Raw genomic sequence first — 18,454 nt, forward strand, 5'->3', positions numbered from 1 at the left:
TACACAGAGCAAATGAAGTAGCAAAAACCTGCAATCTGGCATATAGCGACTATCATGTCTGCATTTAATGGCTCCAGTTCTGTGTATCTAGTGACATGAATGTCATTCTTCACCAGCAATGCCACTCCATGTTGTTTAGTGCTAACTGGGTTGGGCCTAAGAATGCATTTCATGTTCGGTAGACTACCATGTGGAAGTTTAGCTTTTTTTTCAGAAAGGCAAACAACATCTAAATCTTTACTCCAGATATATCTATCTAAAGCCATTATAGTATTGTTTGACATAAACATTGATGTTGAGTTGACACACATTAAACGCCATTTTGAAGCTCTTGGTGTCGTTGAGTGATTTTAGCTAGTCTCCTTTTGAACTCGCTGCATTTGTTTCTTTGATCAGAGCTATGGTCGCCTTTACAGTTTCTAAAAGTGGGTTGTTCGGCGCATATTAAATGAGAGCTGACATTGCTGTCTTCTCCACAGTGTGGACAGGCTTTTTCTCTATCACGATGTGTTGATGAGTGTCCAAAACGCCAGCAATTTGTACAGTGTCTGACATGGGGCCTCCATTCCAGGGCCTCAACTCTAACATATTGGCTCTGACTGACTAATTTAATACCTCCCTCAATTGCTTTTGTTATAGGCTATCAGCCAAGATATAAAAAAGTGCTTAGTTTTTTTTATTTCGTGGGCACCTCCTTTCAGATAGAAGATCCCTTCAATTTATACTAATTAAAGTATGTAGATTTCAAATCTGATTAGTGACTCTGGATGTGATTCCCATTTCTTTGTAAAACTGAATTAGTATATAATTCGGTAATTGTCTCCACCTAATATAAGAACATATGTCATTTTCAGGGCCAAAAAGCAATAAAAATACAATTTATAGCAAAATAGATATTTATTATCATCTCCAAGCCTAAATTAGAAACTCTGTACCTGACATGAATAAAAAAACTTCACATAACTTCAGACGAATACTGATATCATTTTGAGTTATTCCACGTCACTTTCAGCATCACTGTCCTCATTTGCATCTACATCAGATTCTGTCTTCAGCATTTTGGCAATCAAGGCAACCAAAGAGCTCAGTACATGGTAGCTTAGCAGTTTTGCATGCACATTTGTTGCTCATCCAGCCAGTTTTCTTGCATTTGCATACAAAAGATTGTATTACATTATCTGGTGCAAGCACCCCACTGTGCCACTTGATAGAATAGTTTGCCTCACCATTCTCAAGAGTCCACCCATGATTTATTGGTGGTGGTGCATCAATGGAAGCTTCAGTTGCAGACTTCCATATCCTGGCAACATAATTCGCTCTTTTCACATGTTCTGCTAGGGATTCTTTACATGGGGGAAGAGATGAGCTCGCACCAGATTTGGCAATGGGTACTTTATAGCGTAGCTGATTTATGTCTGAATCGTCTTCCTGGCCATACAGTTGACAAGTATAGGCCTCACAAAGATTGAACACCTCATCTGTGTTGAATAAATTTCTCAGTGATTTCATGGCCTGCTGGCACTTGGCATCTGTTTTTATGAGTTTGTAGTGTGTTTTTGCCCTTGCCAGCAAATGAGGATACATCATCACAGACCGAAAAAGCGTGAACTTCGATGAGGGCATCTACTACATTATCACCCAGCTTTCCTGCCATCTTAGTGACATCCAGCAACCTTCTCTTCTCTCTGGTTCCAGTCAAGACGGCCCATTGAAACTTGACCTTCCTGCAGTGGAATATTGCCATAACAGCTACATCCGTATCTTTCGATTTCATGATCACAGGCCCACCTGCATGTAATATAAGATATGTATTGGCCTTCTCATGATCGGTGGCTAGGCATGTTACTTCCCCAGCAATAGGTAGTTGGTTTGGTGTAAAAATCAGACTCACACATGTGGTTTTGGTGGTGGCATACAATGTTAGTGTTGTGTCTCTTGTTAATGATCTCCAATTGCTCACTAGAAACTCCAGCATAGCCTTTTTGTTTTTTTTAGACCTGAGATAGGAGCGCCAATCTTTTGGCACATTGACTTCACTGTTGGTTATGTGCAGGCAATGTTGGTGCTTGATGTCTCCTCTTCTACTTCTCTTACCACCTTTGATGCTACACTGGTAGTAGTTGTCGATAACAAAATCAACTCGAGCTGCTTTGTACTTTCTCCCACGAGCTATCAGCAAGTTCAAAATCACCTTGCCGGGTTTCCCAAAGGTAGCTGGAATAGCATTGGCTGACAGAGCCTGGATCATGGCCATAGCATCAATTATGATTGCATCTACAACATCTAAAGTTTCAATAATGCAGTCATTGCAGTCAGCTTCAAGAGCTTGCATTAGTGTTGACTTGTTGGTTTTTGACATTGATCCGTCAGCAGCTGCCAGTGGCACTGAAACGCTAGAGAGCGGATGTGATAGAATTGATTCTAGATCAACAGGTCTTGATTTGCTGATTATCAGAAGTCTGGCAAACAGGGACCTGTCACTGACATGCATGGCAGCTTTTGCTCTCTGAGAGGTTTTCCTTTTGTTGGGTTGAAGAAGAGTAGAGAGCTCAGATGCCTTAATGGAAGTGAAAAAATCCACTGAGCCCGTCTGTATTCTTAGTTCCACAAAATCTTTCAATTTTGCCTCACCCACAGTCTGGAGGCTCAGGAGATGTTTCAAAACTTTAGCAGGGGCGACACAGCTAGACATAAGACTGATAAGATCCTTGCCGTCATGCTTAAAAGGATTGATGAATGTATTGATAGTAGTGATCCCTTTCTGTACGTCAGATTCATCTTTCTTCATTCTGGTAAAAAAATAATAATAAAATTATTCACCCATGATATAATTTCAATTTTTTTTCATTCTGAATTAACTCAATGAAGATTCAAAGGCAGATTATTTCATAAGATTAAAAATCAAAGTGATGTTTGCAATACAAATTAGGCTCTTGAGCTTTTCATGGGTGTAGAAACCTGACGCTTGTTGGTGTGATGGGGCATCAGAGAGTTGTTAATGTATGCGATTTCAATCATTTGCAAACATGCAACACCACATATCAATCTTTGGCAGGTAGCGAATCTCACGGGTGTGTAATTTGCTTATGTGAAGTTTACCTCTGCTCTGTGAGTTCTGAATGAACAGTTCCTAAGGTTTGCATGTTCCCCATCCATTCACATTCACCGGAAATGGCAGCCCTCTCTGACTGAGTTTGATACCATCGCTGCATTGCATCTAAATGATTTAAGACAGGAACATATTTATCATAATGGCTACATAGGAGCACAATATAAATTTCTCACGAACTATGTGTCCTTGCTTTCAATTTATTTACTGTTTGAACTGTGTACATACATCTGCTTAGATTAAGAAGCTCAGATAAAAGTATTGCAGGTGAACAGACAACTACCAATGCTTCTATGTTTCCTTCAGCCATGTCATAACATTAACATAATTTTACCTTATAGTGATACTTACCCCTTTTTAGAGTCACTCCCTTCAAGCCACCAGTAGTCTTTGTATCTCTATTCACTGTCTGCTCAATGCCTTGGTCAGCGGATATGCTGCTGAAAGCCAGACGGTCACTTCGCTGGAGTGTCCAAGACCCAGTCTCACAGAGTGCCTGGTATATCTCAGGATGAGTTGCAGGAAGTTGCACCATCTCATGCCAGTATGCTGTCCCATATCTATAAGAAAACCAAAAAAGGAGTAATATAGATCTCATATTTTGTAGCTATCAAATGAAATAGCTGGAACACTTTGTTTCAACTGGGTTCTAGTTATCATAGTTTCTGCCTGCTAAATGATAAAGCGATAAAAATATGAGCCAAAAGTGAGGGATTAGTCAAATAAAAATTTATATATCTTGAGTTGTAATCATAACCAGAGCTCCAATTGACAGGTACATGTACCAACCTTGCATAGTTTGGTCGATCAAGTGAGAAGAAGAATGGTAACATCAATCTGAAGGCTTGCACATGTGCATCCCAGTCTGATTCACGAGTAGCTCTAACAAACATCAAGAGTAACTGAACTGCTTGAATGTATGCATACCAGTAGACAAACATGGGAGATTCTCGGCTTTTGGTGGCAACATAGTTTTTAAACAGTTTATAAACTTCAAGTAGTTGGGGAGGACAGAAAGCTTGATGGTTATCTTTGATCACTAACTCAGCTAGATCTCTGTATGTTTGTGCGGACAGCTCATCTAAGGTTTTACTAAAGCTTTGTAGAAGTAGCCGTGATAGACTCTCGTACATGACCTTGTGGGCACAAATAGAGCGATTGTAGTTGTGTCCATTTAATACACTGGGCAATAATTATCAATTACAACGTAACACCTTCTGGTTACCATAGATTCATTTTACAAGAAAAGACTTAACAAATGATTGGAATGATACATAAAATCAATACAACATCGTTCAAGTTTTGCCAGATTTAAACTTTGTCATGCGCATTTTATTGAGCTTAAATGAGTGATGTGAAATCTGCCATACCGTTTTCTTTCAGTAGCGGAGATGTAGGTAAAATCTCTGTGGCATTTCTTGTGATAATGCATCTCTGAAGCAATAGGATCTTTGACAAAGTGCATAAGTATGCGGTTATCTTGCTTCTGTCTTGCTGCATCCTTTAGACCACCTACAGAGCAGAAAGCATATGACATGTCTTTGTGTAACAGTAGGCTACAATGTTTTGAATTTATAATCCATGCTATGGGAAAACACAACCTTGCTAAACTTTTGAGTGCAGTCTGTTTTTCATGACTATTTCTAATCATAGCCGAAATAACTCACCTGCATGAATAGTTTCAGCTCGCATGAGTTTGTCAAGTACTGTCTTCGATTTTACAGACAAGTATTTGGTGCGTTTCCCGCAGATCACACATACTCTTTCCAGTATAGGCTTACTTGTGGACAGCTTCACGTTACTTGCTGATCCTAATGTTTTCTTTGGCGGAGGAAATACGGAAATGTCTCCTGGGTCATCTGCCACTGACAACTGTGGTAAAAAAGAAAGATAATTTTTCATACCACATGACAAAACAGGGACATAACATGCATTCACAAGCCAAATCAAACTTACTGGGAGGGTAACCCAATTAGTGCTGGAAAAGTGGATATAATTTTTTATCTTTTTTAATCTAACTTCTCAAGCACTTAACTGCAGTGAGTTTGTTTGTACTCTGTGTGAAAGTGAATGAAAGAGATACACTGAGAACCTGACACACAACACAATATGACAGGATCTCGGCAGGATTGGGTAGTGCTACTTAAAATTACCTCTGAGTAGTTCCTCTTTGCTTTCTCAAGCTTGCTTTTATTAACTAATCTGGAGTAGCAATTCTTGTGGATATTTGCTCCAACCACCAATAAATCTCCTTCTTTTAATCTAGCACACACAGTCTTCTCAGGTGCTTTGTTAAGTTTTATCCATTGCTGGACAGAATTCTGTAGCACTGAGGCTGAATAGTCAGTTAAATTAATTAAGGCACCTTTGGTGCTTTCAAAGTGAGCCATCCAAGCCATCACAGACAAACAACACAAACGAATATCGCTTACAGTTCTGTAATGTGATAGCTTGACTCGGCTGACCTGTCCCAATTATAGAATGAAATCTGATTGGTTAAGAAGAACAAATTACCGATCAAAACTATCGTTTTGAGAGAAAACAACTCCCTATTCATGAGATTTGTTTCATCAATTTGACATAGACCTGGGAATTATACACTGAGTCACTCATCAGATTCATAAACAGGACCCTCAAAATACCCTGTAAGGAAATTTTCATCCATCTGAAAGAAGGTGCTGACGAACTTGCAAGATAAATTGGGTTGGCTGATAGCCTATTAGGTCTTCTGGGGTTTTGAAGAATATCTTCACTGTTCTGAGCCTTTGTTTGGTGGGACCTTGGTCATCCTGACGAATGTTGTGTCTGAAAAAAACATGTCTAGATCATTCTTGAGATCATCATCATCCATATCCAAAGGAACTCCCTTTGCTATGCCTACAGTATTCTTGACTTGTTTGGTGGGGAGTCTGATGCTAGAAAAACCAAATATTTCCCCTGACCTCCATTGTTCTATGATCAATTTCTTCATGTCTTCGGTGGCTACTTGAAACATCAGTTTATTTTTCTTGTTGGGGTAGTGTGTTATCCTGTCAATCATTACTTTTTCTATGTGCCTACTAATCTCTTTCTGCACTTTGTCATCTGAGTTGGCTTGATCAGTGTTGGTGATGTTCTCTAAGATGGCGAGTTTCTCTATCTGGAATTGGATGCTTGCAGATTTTCCTCTGCATTTGATGGAGCTTCAGTGGATGAAGGGGTTTCCATTTTTTAGTGTTTACCGTGTGTAACAGTTGTCCATTCTTCTTCATCACCATGTTTATCTAGATGTTCAACAGCATTATTCACAGTGGTGGACTGAGTGAAGTGGTTTGGTTGTGTGTTGGGCTGTCTTCGGTTATCTGCTGGGGTTTTTGTATCAGGTAGCTTATCTTTGGTCCAACAGTATGTCGCAGCTCTTTGTTTTCTTTTTCCAATTTTTCAATACGTTTTTCTATTTCTCTCTGACTTTTTTAGTGAACAGACTCCATGGAGACAAGTTTTTGTTCTAACTTTTGAATCAAGAGCAGTGCTGTGTTGAGTGAAGGTTCATGTTGTGTACCGATTGTGATAGGCTGACTTCTGGGTCAACTAAGGACACTGGGGTAGTTGGTGCAAAAAAACGCTGGCCATTCACATACACATCCTAAGGACAGCATGATTAATCCTACCCTTCCTGTGCAGCCGCTGTGGACAATCCCATTAATAGAAAGTTTAAATAAACAAGATGTGTTTTAGTAATTGTGTGTGAATGAGTAATTGCAGCAAATGTGATGAGTGCTATCTAATTTTACTACAGTAACTTTGGTATGTTTTTAATTCTTTGACTTCCTCGACTCCAGTTTAGCTTTAATCTGCCTGGGTGTTTTACTGAACAGAGGTGTTTGTATTGATTGTGCTGCCAATCTATGTTTTTTCGGTCTGGTTTTGTTTTACTTTTGGGTTTTATTTTGGTTTTTCTGCTACAGGTTTTGCCCCTTCTAGAGTCAAGGGTTGCAGTGAAAGTTTTAGACAGTCTAGGACCAGGATGGCCTAATGATTGTGGCCATGATCCACTACAGCCAAATATGACAAATTAAAGATCCACAACAAGCTGAAGATGTACATTTTTCTTTTTTACTAAACAAAAGAAGTGCATTTATTTGTGTATATCTTAAAACAAAGGCATTAAATACAATTTAAAAAATCTTTGTCTATATCCCTTTGAGGCCTGAGGACAACTTAATTGTGCTGCAATGATGAAACTTGGTGTATGCAGTGTCTAAGTAGCACTTAGAACAAATATTTTGTCAATTTTGTTTTATTTATTTTATTTGAAACATTATAAAACGTTCCTCCCAGGGGACGCTGGACTTGGGTATCTGCAAAATTTTGACATGTACTTGATAATAAAATAGGTTGAGCAAGTAATTATGACAATTGTATTTTGTACAATAGTACTGGCACTCTACTATAAAGCATGCACACAGCTTATAAGACTAGGAGTGAAACTCCTGCAAAGTCCAAGTGCCATTTAATTATGGAAGTCCAGAAAACAGTTTCTGTCCGGCACCGTGCAGAGGAAAACATCACAGTGCACACATTTCACACTTGTTTTGAATTTGCAACCTTCTCTTCAGCAACGCGCACTGTTTTTTAATCTCATTGCCATAGGTAAATGTTTTTCACCTTTTTCTCGACTTTTTTTGTGTTGGGAGAGGTATGACTTGACGGTATTGACGTGGAGTGTCATCAGGATCATCACTAGAGCTGCTGGAATCCCAAGCATCATCAATAAGTTGCTCTCCTAGCAAAAAACGGTAGTCATACAGCTGCATTATTTTGGAACCTGTGTTGTTCCTTCTGTATTCTAGCCAACAGTTGTTCACAGCTACATCTGTAAGATGCATAATAACTCGGATCGCCCACCGCTTTGATCGTGCCGTAAACCGATGGTATGAAACCATCTGATCACATAAGTCTACTCCTCCCATTGATTTATTGTATTCTCGAACGGCAGCTGGTCGAGGCACAGTAAGAAATGACTTAGTCTTTTTGCACCATCTCCGGCACTCATCTCTTGGTTTTAAGCTATGTAAAGAAGAAGCAATAAGAATGCTTTTGTTGTCAAACCACTTTATGATGCTGATCTGCTCGTCTTTCTGGTTTGCAGAGACAAATTGCTCCATGGCTCCTCTATCTTTCTTTTTCATGACTTTATCTGCTGAGAACGTTACTGGAACATTCTTGAGGCTAATAGTCCCTGTTAGGGATATGTCCTTTTTGGCCAAGTGATCTATCAAAGGTATGGTAGTAAAGAATCTGTCACAGAATACATGACTTCCTTGCACCACATCTTTAGTGAGCCGCAGGACCGCTCCTACTCCTTGCCCACCCGAACCATCGTCAAGCTTGTAATCTTTAAATGTATTTTCACCCTGATATATTTCGAAGTCTAGTACCATGCCACTAGGAATTGCTAGCACAAAGTTTTTGAGGCCTGTTGGGGACGGCTTTCGCGGCACGTATTGCCTAGCTGGACATCTTCTGGTGAAAGATATCATCTGCTCATCAATGCTCACTTTGTCTCCCCTAGCTACCTGTGTGCAAGCAGTTCTTATCTGTTCAACGAAGGGACGGACTTTCCAAAGTCTATCTGCTTTTTTCTCGTGCTCATTTACCGAGAAGTTGTCAACTACTTTAAGATTATTTCTGATTTTAAAAAACCGTGTTCGAGACATTGAATTTGCTATAATTGGTACCCTCGTCTTCTTAGACCAATACATTCGCAGTCTCTTCATGTTGATGCAACCCATTATGAGGCTCATCCCAAAGAATTTCTTAATCTCTGCCATCGTTGTACAAAGACTTTTGCCATGGTTCTGGGCATGATACTGGTTGGTCAGATCAGCTATTGTTTTGAATGTGTCATCATTCAGGTATGCTTTGAATGATTCCAGTGATGTCTTATCAAGCACTGGTGGGTCAGAGAGCGCAGGATGTTGGGAGAACCTACTGGAAAACGTGTCACTTTTCTTGAAATTATAGCTTCTCTTTTTGCTCACATCCTTTTTTTTTGGTAGGAGGTTGTGGTTCGGCAACATCATCATCTGTGTCAGCATCATAATCTTCATCACTGGTGTTTTGAGAAGCTACATCTTGTTCTGGGTTGTACTCATCTTCGCTTGACAAGTATTCAAGATCAGACTCATCCAGTTGGGCTAATAGATTATTATCACCATCCCCATTTAGTGACAAATACCGCTTTTTTGATGAATTTCCTACAAAAATTAGTTTTATTGTCATAAAAACTTGGACAAATGTACACATGAGCATTGTTGACAAGTCAGCAAAATAAACTGTGACTGATAAATACTTCAACTTTACATTTCTAAAATGTATGCTAAAAATTGTTTGTAAGCATTAACCTCCAGTGTCCCCCGCAGAGGACATCAGATTTAAGCTCTAGCAAAATAACTTCTAATACTAGTAAATAAACTTTAAACTAGTTCAACATTTTGAAATGCATGTTAACAACAAGAATATGTAGTTTAAAATTATAGATGCATTGCTTGAACAACTATACAGATAGATTTACCTGGAAGGTTTGAAGTTTCACACTTTGAAGTGGAGGCAGCCATCTTGAATGTTTTCTACCTCTCACAAACGAGAGTGAAGCAAGTACCAACATGAGAAGACAATAAACACATTGTCCCCTGAGAAGGTCATTAGACCTTAATACCTACAAATTGCTAGGCTCAATGGTATCACTAATAAAAGAATGTCCTCTTCAGGGGACTCATGGCCTCAAAGGGATATACATAATTTGACTAAAAATCAGTGAATGAATGTGCTGGAATAAATATGTCTGATATCAGTTAGAAAAACGATGAGTGGGTTTTGACTTCATAATACTATCAAAGCATGGTTTTCTACTACTTACAGCAACTCTTACAAGTTCATGAAAATGAGAATTTGCAAGTCGGGTTCTTTGATTGTTTTTCACAAAATTCTTGGCTGAAAACAATAATTTACATAGGCAAGTGGAGGCAAAGCAAGCCAGTAGTCTTCTAGCTAGCTGAGCAGTTATGGTGTTGGCCAAATAAATGACCAGAAAAATTTACAAAATAATTTTTTTAATTAAATTTTAAAATAAATATTTCAAAAATTTGTTTTGATTGCCAACTTGAAAGATCCACAAAAGCTAGAAAGATGCGGATCTAGATCCGCCATTTGGCCATAGCTGGTCTAGGGCTTCTCTACCAGTCTCTCAGTATTTTTCTTTAATAGCAGTTTTATTTGCCTTTCATGTTGTGCAGATTTTTTTCCATTTCGTTCAACATCATACACTTGACAAAGTCAGCACAATTGTTTAGGAGTCCACAATTGTCCATGAGTCCACATATTTTCTAGGAGTCCACAATTGTCCATGAGTCCACATATTTTCTAGGAGTCCACAATTGTCCATGAGTCCACATATTTTCTAGGAGTCCACAATTGTCCATGAGTCCACATATTTTCTAGGAGTCCACAATTGTCCATGAGTCCACATATTTTCTAGGAGTCCACAATTGTCCATGAGTCCACATATTTTCTAGGAGTCCACAATTGTCTCGGAGTTCACATATGTATGTTTCGATTTTGCACTCTACTTTAATATAATGTTTAAACTCTTTTTTCTTTTTTTAGACTTGCAACTATTTTGATTGCTGCATTTGCACCTGGAGGCCTTCTACATATTTGGTAGTGGAGTTATTCCACTTGGTCAGTAGATTATATCATTTTCGGCTGTAGATTGACATGCTTGACTGAAATCCTACAAGTGTTACAATATGACAGAAGCTGCACAAAACTCAAGTTAACTTTTCTATCCGCCTCTAGGAACTGAGAGAACCAAGGCTTTTGAATTTTTTTTCTATGCTTCAGAAATCCCAAAATGGCTAGAGCATGAAGATTCTTTGAAATAATTGTTTTAAGTATAAGCAAAGCCCGCAGTTGATTATTTCATTTTTGCTTCAACAATGTGTTGCACTCTATTTATATTGTAACACATAGACCTATTAACCTATTAAACTATTAACCTATTAACTAAAGTATAGTTAATAGGTCTACGTTGTAACAGACGCGTATGGAATTACCCAAAAGATAAGACACTGAGAATACTATTTATGCATGAACTTCTACATAAAACTTGCTTTTTGTAGTTGTTTACAAAGTTGCATTTTTCGTTATTTCAATTGTACTGGAGGTGTTTTAATTCTTCTTTGTTTTACGCTAGAGTTAGATTTCATAAAGCAATTTTTCCTGTAGTAGAAGCTCTCCGCTGGTATTGTGATGGATACGGAAGAAAATGTTCTTAGCTCTTCTACCATTTCGCAGACAGGCACTTCCCAAGAAGCTTTACCCGATATATTCTCTATTGCTGCGCATGAGAGTCTCACTGAAACTCTACAGCCTGCCTTCCAGCACTTAGTCAAGGTATGTCTGGAAGTATGCTGATTCAATTGCACAGTGTTAAGAAACTCCTTCACTGAACATTACTCTTTACACTGAAATGTCCTACAGGGTGAGCCACATTACATCGGTTACTCTATATACTTGAACACAATATTCAGCAGCTACAATAAATATTATAATTGCTGTTGTAAAATCAGCTTACACGTTCTATAAGACATCTCTTTTATGTAAAAATAATTATTTTTGCTTTGTTGAAATCTGGCCTGAATAATATTTTGTTTTGGTTGCAGGTCTTAGCAGCTAGATACCCATCCCAGCTCAGTTGGCTGTACCGGAACTGTGATGAATGTTATCTAGCCCTGAATACCCTCATAGAGTGGAGCAGTCTTCACAATCTTTGTATGTTTGTTATTTCAACTACTCTTGTGTTACATATGCATTGTGATTGGGCAACTGATGCTTTATTAGCCTGTATGTAGGTTTCACATTTATTGATGATGTCAATATCAAGGAGTAAATTTATCACTATGTATTATATTTATCGCACTTGAATACATTAAAATTTTAAATCTATCTTGTTTTGTATTTATAATTCAAGTTACAATGTAAATGTATTTTATTAGCTGAGATTCAGCAACATAACAATACTTTTACGTACGACATAGCTTACTGGTCGCTTTCACAAAGCATTTATGGACACGTATGTTTATGTATAATTCAATTTCAAGATAAAAACAAAACCGTTGTTGTTTTTGTGTGTAACTGATACGATTTTAGGTGCCTCATTCGCTGAACGTTTCTATTACATGAAGCGTGAGCCACTAAATGGTAGCCAATGGACTTTTCGTCTGAAGATTTTAAATCTCATCCTTCTTGTTGGAATTCCTTATATTCGCCACAAACTGCAGGCACTCTATGACATCAAATCTGTCGAGCTGGCTGATGGAAAGCTGCAGGGAAATGTGAGTTTTAGAAACTGGTCAGATTTCAATAATACTACAGAGCCTCTTCATTGTGAATATAGACCCTTTTTAGACAAGTTTTATTAATATCTTAGAAGAAGGTTATTTGGTGCTACTCATATGCGATGCTATGTTTCCTGTATTGTTTGCTGCAACACTGAGTTACCAGAAATATTTCTCATTATTTTTATTGATTGCACTATAAGAGAAGCTACATGACTTTTTTATGGCCGTTATTGGTTTGACTTCTCACTAACTGTCAGCGTGAGGTGATTTATTAAAGTTTGTGCTACCACATCTCTTACCACACATATGAATATCACTTATACATCTTATAGTAGTCTCTTTTAGTAGTCTCTTATAGTAGTCTCTTATAGTAGTCTCTTATAGTAATCTCTTATAGCAGTCTCTTATAGTAGTCTCTTATAGCAGTCTTTTATAGCAGTCTCTTATAGTAATCTCTTATAGCAGTCTCTTATAGTAGTCTCTTATAGTAGTCTCTTATAGCAGTCTCTTATATTAGTCTCTTATAGTAGTCTCTTATAGTAGTCTCTTATAGTAGTCTCTTATAGTAGTATCTTATAGTAGTCTCTTATACTTCTTATAGTAGTCTCTTATAGTAGTCTCTTATAGTAATCTCTTATAGCAGTCTCTTATAGTAGTCTCTGATAGTAGTCTCTTATATTAATCTCTTATAGCAGTCTCTTATAGCAGTCTCTTTTAGTAGTTTCTTATAGTAGTCTCTTATAGTAGTTTCTTATAGTAGTCTCTTATAGTAGTCTCTTATAGTAGTCTCTTATAGTAGTCTCTTATAGTAGTCTCTTATAGTAGTCTCTTATAGTAGTCTCTTATAATAGTCTCTTATAGTAGTCTCTTATAGTAGTCTCTTATATTAGTCTCTTATAGTAGTCTCTTATAGTAGTCTCTTATAGCAGTCTCTTATAGCAGTCTCTTATAGTAGTCTCTTATAGTAGTCTCTTATAGTAGTCTGTTATACCTCTTATATTAGTCTCTCACACCTTTCACATTAGTATCTTATCACTCATCCTAGTCTCTCTCTTACCTCCTTTAACAGTCTCATAAATCTTAAATTAATATCTTATATTTTTTGTAGTAATCTCCCACACTTCTTATGATAGTCTTTACTATAAGTCACTAGTCTTCAATCTGTAATGCTTGTCTCATCTATCATATACATGTATTAATCTCCTATAGTAATCTCTAACCGTTCTTATATTAGTCTCTTTTATCTTTTAGTCTCATTCCTGTAATACGCTTCTCTTACTCTTCTTATATTAATTAATCTTTTAAAGTTTTCCACTAATCTTTCAGTATAAGCCACTAGTTTCTTACACTGATGCTAAATGTAGCTGTTTTGATTATCTCTAATATGTTATATCGTTGTATTTATTCAGGACATGAAGTGCAAGCTGGGACGAATGCTCGTATATCTCTATCCATATATGCACATGGCTTGGTCAGGCCTCGTTTTCACCTACTTTGTCAGATTTCTTCTTCATTATTCTGATGTCCACTCACCCATCCTTAGCCTCAGTCGTGTTAAGCTGGTACCTCTTTCCTTCGATGATATGCTAGACGATGTAGGCCCTCCTTGGTCTCATGTGAGATCACTAAGGTAAAAATGCTATTTGGTTGAATATTGTTGTTTAGAAGATGTAATGTGAGATAGTTAATCTGATATGCTTTGTATTTGTAACTCTTGTTCACAACCACATTTAATGGATTACTGTGTCTAATGACGCTACAATGCTGATATAGTCATAGGAGTAGTAGCTATCTACTACAGACGCTGCCCAGCTTACGAATGAGATGCGTTCCGGTCGTTTGTAAGCGAATTTGTTTGCAAGTTCTCTTAGATTATAACTTATGCATGGGCTAAAATAAATGTTTAATCATTGTTTTCGCGTTTTCGTTTTTCAAAAGTTTTGATTCACTAAAAAAATTGTTTGGACGCTAATATCGACTTGTTCAGCAGGGCAGAAAAAGAGTTCATGTCAGCAAACACTTTGCTGAAGGTATTGAACAACCAGAAGAAGATAAAATGGTTTCATAAAAAAGTTACAATCAGAACGCAACCTGCCGAGCAAATGATGCAAATAATTTTCTTTCAAAAATGTTCAAATTTTTGCTTTTACATGTATTATAATTATGGTTTGCTTATGTTATTTGTTCTTGAATATTTATTTGTAGCCTTTGATAGATCATTATATAATTTATAAGCTTGCAGGCTTCTAACATATTTTTTGGCAGCATCCTTGTGGTTATAAAGACTCGGTTTACAATCGATCGACGCTCATAACTCCTCTTCAATTGCACATAAAAAGACAGTTTAGGCTGCAAACTGTAGCAAACATATCAATGAGTGCAATGAGCTGTAATGCATCCTTGTTAAATATAGTTGTAAAGGGTAGTTATAGGGTAGCGTCTGTAAGCACAACGCCGTTCATATATACCATTGTACATATCACGAATGTTTGTGTTACGATTAAAAAAATGATTCTGTAATGATACAATTAATAAAAACGGAAAAAACAAAACAAAATTCCTGAATATTTTGAATTAGTAATAGCAATTCTTGCATTGAAGTGTGTGGGTATAAAAAGGTTACAGTAGTATAGTGAGAGCAGATCTACACATAATAGGCGGAGCTTAGGGAGCAGGAAGTGACATCACATCAGGATCTGTTTGATTGACAGTTGGGGGCGGAGCTAGGCGGTGTTGAGTCATGGTGTGAGTCATGGCGATCTGTGTGATTCGTGGTGCGAGTAATGGTGTGAGTTGGTTGGTGACGTCGCGGTGGTGGTGTCGGTGGCCGAGTGGTGAGTCGGGCCGCGAGACGATTCGCGGTTGTATTTGGGATTATCGGATTTCGTTGGCGTCCGGTAGAGGTCGCTCTTCCGTGCCGTTTCGGGGATTGACGGAGAGCTCGGTGGCGACGGGTTGACGGACGGTGGCGGATGGATTTCGAGATCGTCGGAGCTTGTATGTATTTTTTTTTTCCGATCCCGAATGAGAATGATGTGTCTGCGAACGAATATTCATTTTGATTGTAAACTTCATAAATTCTGAAATTATCCATCGCTGTTATGGTTCCACTACTTTTTTAAAGATAATGTATAAATTGATGAAGTATTATTAGTTAGTGTTGATTGTTACTGGAGCTTCTGAGGAGTCAACTTCCAATAGTATGAATATCGACATTATTTCTGAAAGAACTTCCCAATTGAATATGAAACAAAGAGAGTATAGAAGACCAACCAAGTCTAGATTGAACAGAACTACGTCATTTCGAAGATCATCAAGAAAAAGTTCGGTAGTAAAGCGGTTATTCGAATCCAAGGAAAATTATATGGAAGGAGATGAGAAAATTACGTCACCTATTGCAACAGTTTTTAAAACCGAGGAAATGCAAGAACCATGGAAATGGATTGATCTAAAAGTTTTGGATATTCCAGCTTCGTTAGAAGTAATACAAGCAAATAAGTCTGAAGAAAATGACAATTGTGAGATTGCGTTGCAATTCTTCGTTGAACGTAAGGGAGAGCGTGTGGTATTATGTTCGATCATCGAACCTCAAAAGTATAACATTCCCTCATCATTTCAATGGTTGACACCAGCTCTCATGATATTGGATCGAAGTGAGATTTACATGAACTCTAAGTCTTCATCAGGATTAAAACTTTTCAGAATTGACGGAGCATGCAATCTGAAGGAATTCAGAGAGAAATTAAACAAAGATTATAAACTCTGTATATCAAGACAGTAATGAGTTAAGGAAATGATATTATGATTAAATTTTATATAGTTTATTTGATGATATATCATAGGGATTTAAACTTACTATCAATGGATATGTTATTGAATAAAAGTTTTGTATATAAAAATGCTAAAACATAATATAAAAAAGACTATTGAATTTCATTCAATCCCAATTTTCTTCTTCTTCTTTCATTGTCGAATGAGAATGAACTGTCTACAATCAAAACATACATTATTTTTAGTGAGATATAGTAAAAGTAAGACATACAATCAGATTAGATGTACATATACTTATTATCTGTACTTTAATAACACTCCTGATGATCTCTTACTACACTTTATAATAATTGTACATATACTTATTCTCTGTACTTTATTAACACTCCTGATGATCTCTGACAGCACTTTATAATAATTGTACATATACTTATTCTCTGTACTTTATTAACACTCTTGATGATCTTTTACAGCACTTTAGAATAATTGTACATATACTTATTCTCTGTACTTTATTAATACTCCTGATGATCTCTTACAGCACTTTATAATAATTGTACACATACTTATTCTCAGTACTTTATTAACACTCCTGATGATTTTTTACAGCACTTTAGAATAATTGTACACATACTTATTCTCTGTACTTTATTAACACTCTTGATGATCTCTTACTACACTTTATAATAATTGTACACATACTTATTCTCTGTATTTTATTAACACTCTTGATGGACTTTTACTACATTTTATAATAATTGTACACATACTTATTCTCTGTACTTTTTTACCACACCTGATGATCTCTTACAGCACTTTATAATAATTGTACATATACTTATTCTCAGTACTTTATTAACACTCTTGATGATCTCTTACAGCACTTTATAATAATTGTACATATACTTATTCTCAGTACTTTATTAACACTCTTGATGATCTCTTACAGCACTTTATAATAATTGTACACATACTTATTCTCAGTACTTTATTAACACTCCTAATGATCTCTTACAGTACTTTATAATAATTGTACATATACTTATTCTCTGTACTTTATTAACACTCTTGATGATCTCTTACAGCACTTTATAATAATTGTACACATACTTATTCTCAGTACTTTATTAACACTCTTGATGATCTCTTACAGCACTTTATAATAATTGTACACATACTTATTCTCAGTACTTTATTAACACTCTTGATGATCTTTTACAGCACTTTATAATAATTGTACACATACTTATTCTCTGTATTTTATTAACACTCTTGATGGTCTTTTACTACACTTTATAATAATTGTACACATACTTATTCTCTGTACTTTTTTACCACACCTGATGATCTCTTACAGCACTTTAGAATAATTGTACACATACTTATTCTCTGTACTTTATTAACACTCTTGATGATCTCTTACTACACTTTATAATAATTGTACACATACTTATTCTCTGTATTTTATTAACACTCTTGATGGACTTTTACTACACTTTATAATAATTGTACACATACTTATTCTCTGTACTTTTTTACCACACCTGATGATCTCTTACAGCACTTTATAATAATTGTACATATACTTATTCTCAGTACTTTATTAACACTCTTGATGATCTCTTACAGCACTTTATAATAATTGTACATATACTTATTCTCAGTACTTTATTAACACTCCTAATGATCTCTTACAGTACTTTATAATAATTGTACATATACTTATTCTCTGTACTTTATTAACACTCTTGATGATCTCTTACAGCACTTTATAATAATTGTACACATACTTATTCTCAGTACTTTATTAACACTCCTGATGATCTTTTAATACACTTTATAATAATTGTACATATACTTATTCTCTGTACTTTATTAACACTCTTGATGATCTCTTACTACACTTTATAATAATTGTACATATACTTATTCTCAGTACTTTATTAACACTCCTGATGATCTCTTACAGCACTTTATAATAATTGTACATATACTTATTCTCAGTACTTTATTAACACTCTTGATGATCTCTTACAGTACTTTATAATAATTGTACATATACTTATTCTCTGTACTTTATTAACACTCCTGATGATCTCTTACAGCACTTTATAATAATTGTACATATACTTATTCTCTGTACTTTATTAACACTCTTGATGAACTCTTACAGAACTTTATAATAATTGTA

The 18,454-nt window shown here is 36.3% G+C and overlaps 1 protein-coding gene and 2 pseudogenes across 2 annotated transcripts in view; 1 reads left to right on the plus strand and 2 right to left on the minus strand.

The window, feature by feature from the left end:
• The window catches only part of LOC137391592 (peroxisome assembly protein 12-like), a 29,947-nt gene that overhangs the window by 3,494 nt on the left and 7,999 nt on the right, over positions 1 to 18,454 (plus strand). The window contains exons 2-5 of one of the 2 annotated variants that reach the window (XM_068078107.1): positions 11,378 to 11,545; positions 11,815 to 11,923; positions 12,302 to 12,486; positions 13,902 to 14,122. In XM_068078107.1, coding sequence (XP_067934208.1) covers positions 11,402 to 11,545; positions 11,815 to 11,923; positions 12,302 to 12,486; positions 13,902 to 14,122 — 659 coding nt within the window. In that variant the 5' untranslated portion in view covers positions 11,378 to 11,401. Of the gene's footprint in view, positions 1 to 11,366; positions 11,546 to 11,814; positions 11,924 to 12,301; positions 12,487 to 13,901; positions 14,123 to 18,454 lie in introns of those variants that run through there. The other variant, XM_068078108.1, reaches the window with a different exon arrangement.
• Positions 311 to 6,791, minus strand: LOC137390760 (uncharacterized; annotated as a pseudogene).
• Positions 7,602 to 8,922, minus strand: LOC137390762 (piggyBac transposable element-derived protein 3-like; annotated as a pseudogene).

This window comes from Watersipora subatra, chromosome 3 (assembly GCF_963576615.1).
Source record: "Watersipora subatra chromosome 3, tzWatSuba1.1, whole genome shotgun sequence".
Lineage (NCBI taxonomy): Eukaryota > Metazoa > Bryozoa > Gymnolaemata > Cheilostomatida > Watersiporidae > Watersipora > Watersipora subatra.